Source organism: Sarcophilus harrisii, chromosome 6 (genome assembly GCF_902635505.1).
Source record: "Sarcophilus harrisii chromosome 6, mSarHar1.11, whole genome shotgun sequence".
Lineage (NCBI taxonomy): Eukaryota > Metazoa > Chordata > Mammalia > Dasyuromorphia > Dasyuridae > Sarcophilus > Sarcophilus harrisii.
The window spans coordinates 8,752,934-8,765,056 of record NC_045431.1 but is presented as its reverse complement, the minus strand read 5'-3'; the positions used below and the strand labels follow the sequence as shown (position 1 = coordinate 8,765,056).

At 37.1% G+C, this 12,123-nt stretch overlaps 1 protein-coding gene across 1 annotated transcript in view; it reads right to left on the bottom strand.

Annotated features, from left to right (window-relative positions):
* The window catches only part of NCAPG (non-SMC condensin I complex subunit G), a 32,810-nt gene that overhangs the window by 10,706 nt on the left and 9,981 nt on the right, over positions 1 to 12,123 (bottom strand). The window contains exons 7-14 of the mRNA XM_003773355.4: positions 11,458 to 11,607; positions 9,193 to 9,333; positions 8,479 to 8,602; positions 7,483 to 7,572; positions 6,985 to 7,164; positions 2,798 to 2,908; positions 2,097 to 2,216; positions 7 to 246 (exon numbers count right to left, since the gene is read on the bottom strand). Coding sequence (XP_003773403.1) covers positions 7 to 246; positions 2,097 to 2,216; positions 2,798 to 2,908; positions 6,985 to 7,164; positions 7,483 to 7,572; positions 8,479 to 8,602; positions 9,193 to 9,333; positions 11,458 to 11,607 — 1,156 coding nt within the window. The remainder of the gene's footprint in view (positions 1 to 6; positions 247 to 2,096; positions 2,217 to 2,797; positions 2,909 to 6,984; positions 7,165 to 7,482; positions 7,573 to 8,478; positions 8,603 to 9,192; positions 9,334 to 11,457; positions 11,608 to 12,123) is intronic.

Here is a 12,123-nt window from a genome sequence, read left to right as displayed (position 1 = left end):
CCTTACCTCACTGTCCAGAAAACTAGCCAGAAGCTTCAGGGTGTTCATAGCAGTGACATTCTCTTCTTCAACGGCTTTCATTTGTAGCTCATGGTCAAGCTCACTGTCTTCAGTTATCTCTGCTTCTCTATTCTCAAGATCCTTGACTTTTTTCGATTTAAATGGTTCAGTCCCAAACAACATTAACTGGTCAAAAACTGCCTTGAGAGCACTTATTTTTATTACGATGTCATCAATCTGCAAAACCTAAGTCAAAGCAAAGGAAAGTACTTTTGTTTAAGAACACTGATGATATTTTAATTCTCACTATGACAAAAGAACTCTATTGGGGGAATTGATCTCAAATAGAGAATGGATGCAATCTGAAAACCTAATCCAAATAGACATTGATTAAGCAATGATGAGCAGGCAAGATGCCAGGTGATAGGATTTTTCATCCACATGGAGAACTCCAGGTAAGGAGAAACCTGGGAAGGGGGCTGGGAGGGTTAGGGCCAGTAGAGGCGGGGCACATGGATGCAAATTGTGATAGTATCAGGGAAAAGATAAGATGGAAATACTCTGCTCTAGGAGAACTTGGAGAAAAGAGAGAAGGGGAGAGTTAGGGGAAAGCTTTGAAGAAACAGCAAGGTGAACAGGCAGAAGGGGACATCCTGGGAAAAGGATGTGGATCATACTGAAGAATGGAGATCAGAAACAGTAGAATAATCTCAGAGAAGAACTGGACCATAGAGGACACAAGAAGAATGAATGTGAAAAAGCTGAAAAGGAAAAGATGGAATTAGGTAACCTAAAGTCTAAAATATACCAAGCATCAAATAGGACGTACGCTCAGCTTCTGAGGAGGAAACAAACATGCTCATCCTGAGCACCAAAGATAACTTAATCATATAAAAGCCATGGCCACTCAGTAAGGAATGAGAGAGTAGCCAGGAAGCCCTAACAAGTAAAAGGTGAGGATCCAGAGAGATGTTTTTAAATATAGTCCGGCCCTCCAACAGTCTGAGGGACAGTGAACTGGCCCCCTTTTTAAAAAGTTTGAGGACCCCTGCTACAACATCCTCCACAAGTCATTAGCCAGCCTGAAAAATACAAGTGAAAGAAATCTCCTGTCTTTCAAGGCAATCCATGCGACTTCTTCATAGTTCAAATCCCTGGCAAGTTTTCACTACAACAAACCTAAATCCATCTCACTACCCTCTGCCCACTCCTTGAAGGCTTGCCCTTCCACAGGATATCCTCCAAATATCTGAAGATGGCAAATCTAGCTCTGTCTCCTATCCTTCTGAGGGTCTTTGCATCATATAAGAAATAGAGCTAAGTCTGTCATGTCAGAGAGAAAAGGATGGCGAACCAAGGACTGCACTACTCACAGACTAATAATGCAGAGAGAGGCAGGACCTAAGTGTGATGGCCAGAGGCTCTGTGGAAAAGTTAGGGAATTTATGAGGTCAAGAAACGCACAGGAGGAGAAGAATCAGGAATACCCATCTCAATGAGATTATGGATCCAGTGGACCATTGAAGTATTATAGATGGCTACCTATTAGGAACACAAGAAGTCTAACAGAAAATTTAAAGCTACCTGTTAAGAGTCACTGACAATCAAAAAGCTAAGAAAACGCATTTATAAAATGACAAAAGTAAACAAAACAGAATACTATAACTTCCTTTATATAAATCTGATTTGTGTAGATTTTGAAGAACATGCCATATCCTAGAGCATGTAATTGTGATGATATATCTATCTCTAAATTTTAGACATAGTGCAATTTCAATTATTGAGCTTCCTTGACTTTTCTAATTTCTACTAGTCAGCAACTGTTACTTATAAAGAAAAAGTCATCAAAGTGAAACAATAATCATCTAACAAATGTAGATTATCTGAGAAAAGCAGTGGGACTGGTTTTTAACCAAAAAGGAAGAACAGGATTTCCTCATTCAATGAAGTCAGGAGCTTTCAAGAGAAAAAAAGAGGCAAGAGTTCCACATGAATAGAAACCAAACTAAAGAATATCTACTTAGTATGACTATGACAGATAACACATTTCTGTCCTGAAAAAGCACAAGTGAATATTGTCAAAAATTAAATTTTACCTGCAATAACAATGCAAAATGTTTACTGGCAAAATCTTGGTTCTGCAAACCACAACAACCTAAGCATAAAACAGCCATATTTCTCACTGCAGGATGAACGTTTGTTATTCCAGGAAGAATCTAAAACAAAGCATTAGAAATTAAAACAATTAAGATGAATATAATGAATCTTCAATGTAAAATAATTACTTATAGCATGTATTATAAAATCATAATTCCACAAAAACTCATTAAAATGATAATCCCATTGATCTAACTTGGTTCCTTGATAAAATAATGTTTTCATATATGCATTACTGTTCTAAACAGCCTATAGGCTCTACCAGATTGCCAAAAGGATCTATGACACAAGAAAGATTAAGAACTCTTATCTGATAGATATGGTAGGTCCTAAGTGTATTTCAGTAACAAATTCTCTTTGAATGAGATCCAAGATTATAGCAATTAACATTACTTGAATTTGTAATATAGGAAAGTTCTTTTGCACTGTTATCCCTGAGCGGTTTTAACCTCTTCAGCTCTTCCTATGCAAGGCTAATCACATAGTGTTCTTTGGCCAAGGACACATTTTACACACATAAAAAATATACTTTTCAATACTAAAAAATATACTTTTCAATACTAAAAAATATACTATATGAAAGGAGTGAGAAGGAAGAGACAATATTAAAATAAAACATCAGAGACCATTGCTAACTTACCAAAGAGTCAATAATAACATTCATAGTTGCACTTATGCCTGTAGAAATAGAGATGTGTTTCAGAAGTTCATAGCATAAAATTAGACATTTCTGTAATGTTTCAGGATCATTCTGAAATCAAAGAAAGCAAAAATATTCAGAACAAGTGAGAAAGAATGTTTCGTTTCATCACATATATAAGGTTATAAAAGAAACTATATCTAGCCATAGAGCTCAAAGTGAAAAGCTAAATTCTATGCTGATAACCAGTGAATTTGCAATGAACATTTTCAAAAATGTCTAATTGGTGACAATCTGAAAAACTCTAGGTTTCAAAATCTATTTTGCCCAATTAATAATCAATTTCTAAAACATTTTTAAGTTGCTGAGCTTTGAATCAATCTTTCCATAGTTTTTATTAAATGTAATTTTTATGGCAGTATGATCTGGAAAGGATGCATCTTTTCTTCATTTTAGTTGGGAAGTTTTTATACCCAAATACATGGTCAGTTTTTGTCTAAGAACCATATATATCACGAAAAAAGGTAAATTCCTTTCTTTTCCCATTCAGTTTTCTCCAGAGCACTATCATATCTAACTTTTCTAAAATTCTATTCATCCTCTTAACTTCTTGTTTATTTTTGCTAGATTTACCTAGTTCTAAAAGGTAAAAGTTGAGTTGCCCACAAGTAGTGTTTTACTGTCAATTTTCTCCTGAAACATCTAAATTCTCCTTTAAAAATGTAGATGCTTTTTGTCTTTCTTCCCAGGTTATTTTTACCTTCTGAACCCAATTCTTCCTGTACAACAAGTGAACTATTCGGTTCTGCACACATATATTGTATCTAGGATACACCAAGACATATTTAACTTGTTTAGGACTGCTTGCCATCTGGGGGAGGGGGTGAAGGGAGGGAGGGGAGATGTCAGAACATAAGTGAGTGCAAGGGATAATGTTTAAAAAAAAAAAAAAAAAAAACTACCCAGGCATGGGGCTCTGTCAATAAAAAGTTAAAAAAAAAAAAAAGAGATGCTGGAGCAGCTAGATGGTGTGGTAGATAAGAGTACCAGCCCTGACATCAGGAGGGCTTGAGTTCAAATCTAGCCTCAAACATTTAACACTTCCCTGAGCAAGTCACTTAACTCCAAATATCTCAGCCAAAAAAAAAAAAAATAAAGATACTGTTTTATTTGATGTATATGTGTTTAGTATTGTCATTGCTTCACTGTCTATATATGTATAGTTTTCTTCCCTATCTCTTTTAATTAGATCTATTTTGGCTTTTGCTTTGCCACAGAACATTACTATTATACTCACCCCACATATCTACCCTAGAAAAATACATACATACCCTAGAAAAATTAGATATGATACACCTCTGCAGAAAACTGAATGGCAACAGAAAGGATTTTCTCAGCTGTACATGGCACGCACCTTCACAAAAACTGACCAAGAAGTAAGACATAAAACCTCACAACCAAATGCAGAAAAGCAAATATATTAAATGTACCCTTTCAAATCATAATTCAATAAAAACTACATTTAATAGAGCCATGGAAGCAGAGATTAAAAGTTGATTGGAAATTAAATCTAATCCTAAAGAATGAGTGGGTCAAAGAATAAACCATTAAGAACAATAATTTCATTATAGAAAATGACAATGAGACAATATAGCAAATTTGTCGGATACAGCCAAAAATAGCACTTGGAAAAAATTTCTATTTCTTAATGCAGTGGTTCTCAAACTTTTATTTTCAGTATCTTTATCCTATTAAAAATTATTGAGGATCTCTCCAAAGTGTTTTTGTTTATCTGGGTTATATTTATAGACATTTACCATATTGGAAATAAAAATTATTTTTGAATTTGTAGACCCTCTAAGAGGGTTTCAGAGATCCCCAGCATTCTCTAGATCATACTTTGAGAACCACTGTCTTAATGTATACATCAGCAAAAGAGAAAGAATAGTGATACAAAAATTTTAAATGAAATACAAGCATAGAGATTATAGCAATATATCACAAAGACCATACATTATGAACAGGTAGGAGATTTATATCAGGAATACAGGACAGGTATAATATTAAGAAAACTATCGGCATAAATGACCATATTAATAACAAAAATCATATAAATGCAGAAAAAAGCTGACAAAATACAACCCCCATTGCTATTAAAAACACTAGAAAGCAAAAGAATCAGTAGAGCCTGTCTTACAATGAAAAGGAGTACAAAACTAAACCAAAAGCAAGCATTATCTATCACGGGAATAAATGTGAAGCCTTCCCAGTAACATCATGAGTCATGAAGCAAAGATGTCCATTATCATCACTATTATTCAATATCATATTAGAAATGCTAGTTATAACAATAAGAGAAATGAAAAAATTAAGGAATAAAAATGGCCAATGAGAAAACAAAACTATCACCCTTTGCAGGTGATATGATGGTAGACTTAGAGAACTCTAGAGAATCTACAAAAAAATACAGCTAAAACAATTAGTAACTTCAACAAAGTTACAGAATATAAAATAAATCCATATAAATCACCAACATTTCAATTTATTGCCAAAAAAAAAAAATCTAGCAGAAACAGATAAAGAAATTCTACTTAAAAGAAAAGCAGATAGTTAAAAAATAACTGGGAGTCTATCTGCCAGGACAAACCAAGAGACTACATTTACACAATTACAAAACACTTTTCCACAAATACAGATCTAAATAATTGGAGAAATAGTAATTGCTAAAGGGTAGGCCTAACCAAAAAACAAAAATGACAATTCTACCTAAGTAATTTACTTATTCAGTACTGTACAATCAAACTATCAAAGAATTACTTTATAGAGCCAGAAAAAATAATAAAAAATTCTTCTGGAAGAAAAAAAAGGTCAAGAATAGCAAGAAAATCAAGGGGGGGGAGGGAGGGGAAATGTGAAGGAAGTTAGCCCAGCAGTTCCAGATTTCAAACCATATAACAAAATGGTAATCATCCCCCCCCACCAAAAAAAAAGGCCTTCCTTTAAATAAGGTGATAAGTAAGTGGATGACACATTGAGTAGTTATCTACAGCATTTCAAAAATGAACTAAAAAAAACCACCAAAAGATACTTGGAGCAATGTTATCCTTTGAAGCCTATTTATACTGATTCGGCAAAATAGATACGGGCTAATAAAAACTGTCATAGCTAAACTTTAATTAAAGAGAAAAGGAGATCCTGCTTCTAAGAAGGCAGATGCCAATCCTTTTAAAATTACATTTTTCCAGCAACTTTGAAAATCATCTCATAAGTATATCATACACTGATACTTTGAGACTTTCTGAAATTCAAGAAAATTAAGATCAATGAAATTCTGTGAAAATTAAAATCCAATCCATTTATTAGATGAAACAATCATTTAAAATGTAATCTCAAAGCAAACATGATTTAAAAAACAATTCATCTATACATGAATCTATACATGACTATATTAATTTCCACTAGAATTTTTAAAAAATATTCTTAACAAGCATTTCCAAGTCTTAGGTATAGTAACAGACTTTTTTTGGACGAGGGGATCCAGTCACACAGCTAGTAAATGGGGTGTCTGAGCCTGGATTTGAACTTAGGATCTCCTAACTCCAGGGTCAGTGATCTATCCACTGTACCACCTCACTGCCCCTAATAATAGGTTTTCCAGACAATGGTACTAAGATACTAAAAGTTCCTAGAGCACTCTGGAATCAAAGAGAATAAATTATGCTGATTCTTTTGTTTATTGGTTGTAGAGCTAAGTGGCAAGAAGAAGCCAGGTGTTGAATCCTGTGTGAAGTCTTTTGTTCACAGATGATTAATGCTTTCAGAAAGTAGAAGCCAGATCTTTTAAGAAAGAGTTTTTTAAAATATTGATGGACAGTTAAAATTGTTCAAGGACAATCTAGCTACATCTGACCTGAAGGAGAATAACCAGATCTCTTTTGCAAAGAAAGGAGCGGGTAGAAAGACTGCCCCCCCACGCCCCTCTCTGTTCTATAAAATAAAGGGAAGTCATCCCAAGAAGGTAAGGGTTATACCAAGGCCTCAGGCCATCAGCAAGGCCATGCCCAGAGCAGCCAAAGAAAGGCTTTCCAATTCTGGATCAGAGGAACTGGCCCCAGCACGGCCCGATCCAAGAGCTCTCACTAAGGAGTGCGCGGGTTGGGGAGGTGACAAAGACGCCTGGTCTGTACCTTCTCTGTGTGAACCTCGGCAATCTCGGCTGGCTCCGTCTCTCTGAGGAGCTCCACCTTGGTGTCTTCAAGCGCTTTTATCTTCTCTTTTAACACGGAGGCATGATTAAAATCCTGCAGTGTGATGCACTCCTCCAGAGCATCCTTGGCTTCAATAAGCTTCACCTTGACTTCGGCCAGCTAAAGCCAGACAGAAGAATTTGGGAAAAAAACAACTTGGTTAAATGTGTTATTAAAACTTGTAGCAAAGTGACAGTTGTAGGCTTAACGCAAATAATGCAATGACTAACATCCAGGACAACGACAAAGCAGAAAGACTTTGGTTTTGGGGAAGAAAAAAACTTTCAAGGACACTATTTGATCAAGATTCTGATGCTTTGGGAGAACAGTATTTAATCAAGCAATGTGAATATTTAAAGTAAGCTATAACAAGGTCCTCTCTTCAGGCTACACACTGGCTTTCCCCCATTTATTTTATTCAGTGGGGCAAGGACTTACTCTGAGCTCTTTTTTCCTTCTTTCAGCAGAATCTTCTGAAGCCTCAGCAGTGACAATGGGCTCCCGGATCTCTGAAATAATTTCTGTAACCTGAGAGGAACAGAGAAATCACAGGGTTCTCTTTGGCCCCGGGCCTCCTCTTTTTCCTCTCCTCTCCTCTCTGGGCACATTACTTCAGAACCGATTCTTCTCCTCCCAACTCTCCTGTGGAGCTCCGGCCCGACATATGTATTACCTCCGGGGGAACAGCACCAGGTCCCTCCCCAAAGGGATTTTTGCCCTTTTCCACCATACAGGCTAACAAGCTGAGAGCCAGTCTCGATTCTTGTCATTCCTCCCACCTATCCCTTCTTTTCCCCGGCTCCCACCAACAGGCTACTTTAGTCTATATTCTATTTTGTCTGCATTGTTGTGGTCCAGCCCCCTCTAGCTCCTGCTGCCAGAGCCAAATTCCATGAAAAATAGAGATAACAATGTCCTTTCACACGATCTAGTATGGGCCTCTAATTCTCTTTTTCAGTCACTCATTCAATCAATTAGTAAACATTATGAAGCGCTTTCAATGTTGCAGGCACTGGGGTTACGAAAGACCATCAGTCCCTGCCCACAAGGAGCTTCAAATTTAGCGGAGATAATGCACCTACAAAGGAGGTGACAGGTGGGGGACAGGCTGGGAGAGGTTTCCCGTGGCAGGGTGCAGCATAGTGGAAGCCAGCCAAGGAAACTGCCTGAAGCTGACAGAGGTGGCTGTGCCATCTGTGCTGGTTCAAAGTGATATAGCAACAGGGCCCGGGGCACCAAAGACAGTGCTGGGCTCCACCCAAGGCCAGCAGAAGCACCTCTGACTCAGAAGAAGCTGTTGAAGGATAGGGGAGGGGGGAAACCAAGGTCGGAGTCAGGGGTTGGGCTCGACCCCCACCCCGCTTAACCCCCCTCCCCCCCTAGCTCCTCAGAGCTTTCACACCCATTCCCACAGAAAAGGAAGGCAAAGCTTACAATCTGAGTTTTCTTGACATCATCATGAAGGAGGTGAAGCAGCCTCTCCACCAGGAAGGAAACCAAGGTGATCGAGAGAGTGGGCAGGGTGAGGATCTCCTGCAGGACAGCCAACAACTGCTTTCTGTGTACAAGAAGAAGTGTTGGCTTGATTAGGACAACACAGATATACTTGACTACAAAGCATCAAATCCTTTCCTAATTATGTTCATCTGTATTCTCTGCCAGAACACCAACAACAGATTCAAAAATCTATGTACAGAGTCAAAAATAATTTTTAAAGGGGTTCTCTTTGTTTACATTAAGTCATTCAAATCCCAAAATCCTACAGCACTGTTTATAAAATATCACTAGAAGTTGCTGGAATAATTTTTTAAAAGATGAAAAATTTAAGATGAAAAGCCACACTATTGCTGAAGAAAAGAATGTCATTAATAAAAACTATTCTTAGTACCATTTCAAATAGATAGATCATGATTTTTATGCCTATGAAGTTAAATTTGAAATGAAAATACTAGCCCTCCCAGGTGGTTTCATTTAACTATTTTCAGAAAATAAATTTTGTTTGGAGTCTGTTTGTTAAAGCCTGTGTTAAAACAAACTGAAAAAGAAAATTAATCATTTATAAAATAGGAAAATGTATTTCCCTTTTGGTGAGGAGAGGGACAAGAAACCAAATCAAAATAAATATAAATGATAGATATTTAGACTTACCTTCCGCCCTCTTCATTGGTATCTAAGGACTTGATAATTAGAATCAACTGCTGACCTATAAACTCTTTTGTCATCAAATTTTCAATGTAGGCAAAATCGCCTCTTTTTTCTTCAGTAACAACTGGAATGTTCTGAATATAACTAAAAAGAATTGAATAAAAGTAGAATGTATTTTAAAACACATCAAGAGACAGCATCTTTTAAAAATCCCTAACAGGTCATGAAAAAGGCCAGTCTCCTTTTTAATTTAGTATTAGAGAACTTGTAAGTTTATAATGAAGCCATTTATTGGAAAGACTAATATCATTAGGTGCTTTTACAAAACAACAGATGATTCAGGAATGTGGAAAATTAATTTGAGACTCAGTTTTCCATTTTTAAATGGGGAGACTAGAGCACAAAATACATTCTAGTGTCACAGACAAATTGGGCTTGAACCTCAATTGAGGTATTTACCAGGTGTGTGATCTTGATGAAGTCAGTTAAACTCTCCCACCCTCAGCTTCCCCATTTGAAAAATGAGGATCACAGTCCCTTTCGTGCTAGCGAGAAGTGCTAGCCAAGGCTCAAAGCACAGGGCAGATGCTGGGCTCTGTGATAAGGTCCTTATCACAAAACTCCTCTGTGACTTCATCAAGGGTCTCCCTTCTCTCAGATACTCAATTTGAAATAATGAAATACTTTTAATTCACCCACTCCTTCGTCTTCTCCATTTCCCGACTCTTTGAGCTCCACAATTCTTCCTTCACATAATCTCTTACTCCCACTGTCAGCCGGGCCCTTTCCACCTGCCCCTGCTCCCCCCTTTCTCAATGTACTCAGTACACATTCAGGTATGTGCCTATTTTTCTAAAGCAACACCACCTTTACTCAAGTCAAACCTGCATAAGTCTGTTAAGCACCCACTCTATAAGGCACTATAGAAGGCATTAAAGATTAAAATAAAATAAACAAAAAATCAAGTACCTGAAGTTGAGGGTTAGGGTTAGGGTTAAGTTATTTAATTGGGGAGATAAGATATGCACACAACTTGGAAATGTAAGGAACAAGAATATAATTTCTTAAAGGAGTTTTAGTGAGACTTAAGAACTTCTTGATGTCCCAAATATTAAGCTTTTAGAAGAACGGAATCAGTGGCTTTAAAATTAATTTTTGAAACTTGTCAGATCTTGTGAAGATCATTCCTCCCCTAATGCAGATACAACTTCATGCCCCTAGACCAAGAGAAGAAAAGAGGCGATGGATAAGGGCAGCCTATAGTGCTACTGTTTTTGGATATACTAAGGAAATTGGCATTTACTTTTATTGAAGAACAAAACAAAGTCAACCAGTTTTTATTGAATGTGTCATAAAGGCCCATAAGTTACATAAACATATTGATTGATATAAATAGTAAAATTCAGTGACCACTTTCAATCATCTTTTAAGACCTCTAAGATCTTGGAATGGCTCCTAAATAGGACTCTCTAATTCAATGAACTTTCTTTTCCATTATTAGCTATGTGACCTTAAGCAATCCATCTAGCCTATCTGAATCTCAGTTTACACATCTATCTGTCCAATGAATCCATCAATCTTGTCCAACTCAAAAGGTTGTGAAAAAGACTAAATGGGGTAAAATACTTTGTAACTGTAAAACACTACAGCAACTGCATCATCATAACGACCCCTCTTTAATACTTACAAGTGACATGCTTATTGTGCTTGAAGGCTTGAAGGCCACCTGCTTCATTTACTGCCAAGTACTGAGGCAACACAGGAGGTCCAGTGGATGCAGAACCAGTTACACCCCCCCTCCCCTTTACAAACTGGCTCCTGCCCTGCTAGTGGGGAGATAAAGGATGGGGGCAAGGCCACTTCTGGAGCTTCAGTTTCCTCCCTACTCACAGGGAGACAAGAGGAGCCCTGCCGGCGTCCCAGGGGACAAAGACTCCAAAGAGAGCAGGTGAAGGGCTCTGCTCACCTTGATGTTTCCTGCAAACATCACCTGCTTCCATGTCAAAGCCTGCAGAATAAAGGCTTCATTCTCATCAGTTACTGGCCTCAAGCCACCTTTATTCCAAATGTAGCACTGCATCCTGCACCTCTGAGCAGCCACAATGCCTTTTATTCCCAAGTTTCTCCAGATAGAAATGCTCACATATAATATCTCAAATGGTGTTACTACAAATATTCTCCTTTTTCTTCAAAGCCTATTACTAAGAAAGCTTTAATTTTATGCCTAGAATCAATATTTTGATAATAAAAAAGAAGGGAATTATTTACCTCAGCAAATATTCTGAATAGATAGCAGTTTCGGGCAAAATCTGCTCTAAGAAAGCTTCCCCTTCATCTCCTTTAGATTTCAGATATTCACAAAGAACTCTCCAATACAAAGCAATTTCAGGGGTTAGTGTTTCCACAGGAATCAATTTCCTTGATTAAAAAAAAAAAAGAAAAAAGGCAATAATTTACACTTGAAAAGTAAAAACTTAAAGTACATACTCTAAACCGATAGGTAAAAAAAGATATAAGGCTGCTATAATTTTTTTTAACTACAAGTTCATTTTATTTATCTCCCCCATAATCCACTCACTCCACTCCCACCCTTAAAAAATAAACTGATAAATTTAGGATTTAAAAAAAAAGCAAAATGATCCAACACACAGTAATGTAACAATCTGTTGGCTAACACAAAACCAAAATAATAAAAAGAGTGAATAAACTGTGATATATATCTAAAAGAAGCTCTCTGTAAAAAAGAACAAAGAAGATAAAAAGGGCAGCCATACAATCGCTGAAAGACAAAGACAAAAGCAAGACCAGAGGTATCCCTGACTCAAAAAGAGAGTGAAAATAAAACTAAGTATCAAAGGAAGTTGTGTCTCTCTCCATCTACCAGCTCAGGACTCCCAGTAAGACGAGGGGGAAGGAGGGAAAGAGGAAAGGGCA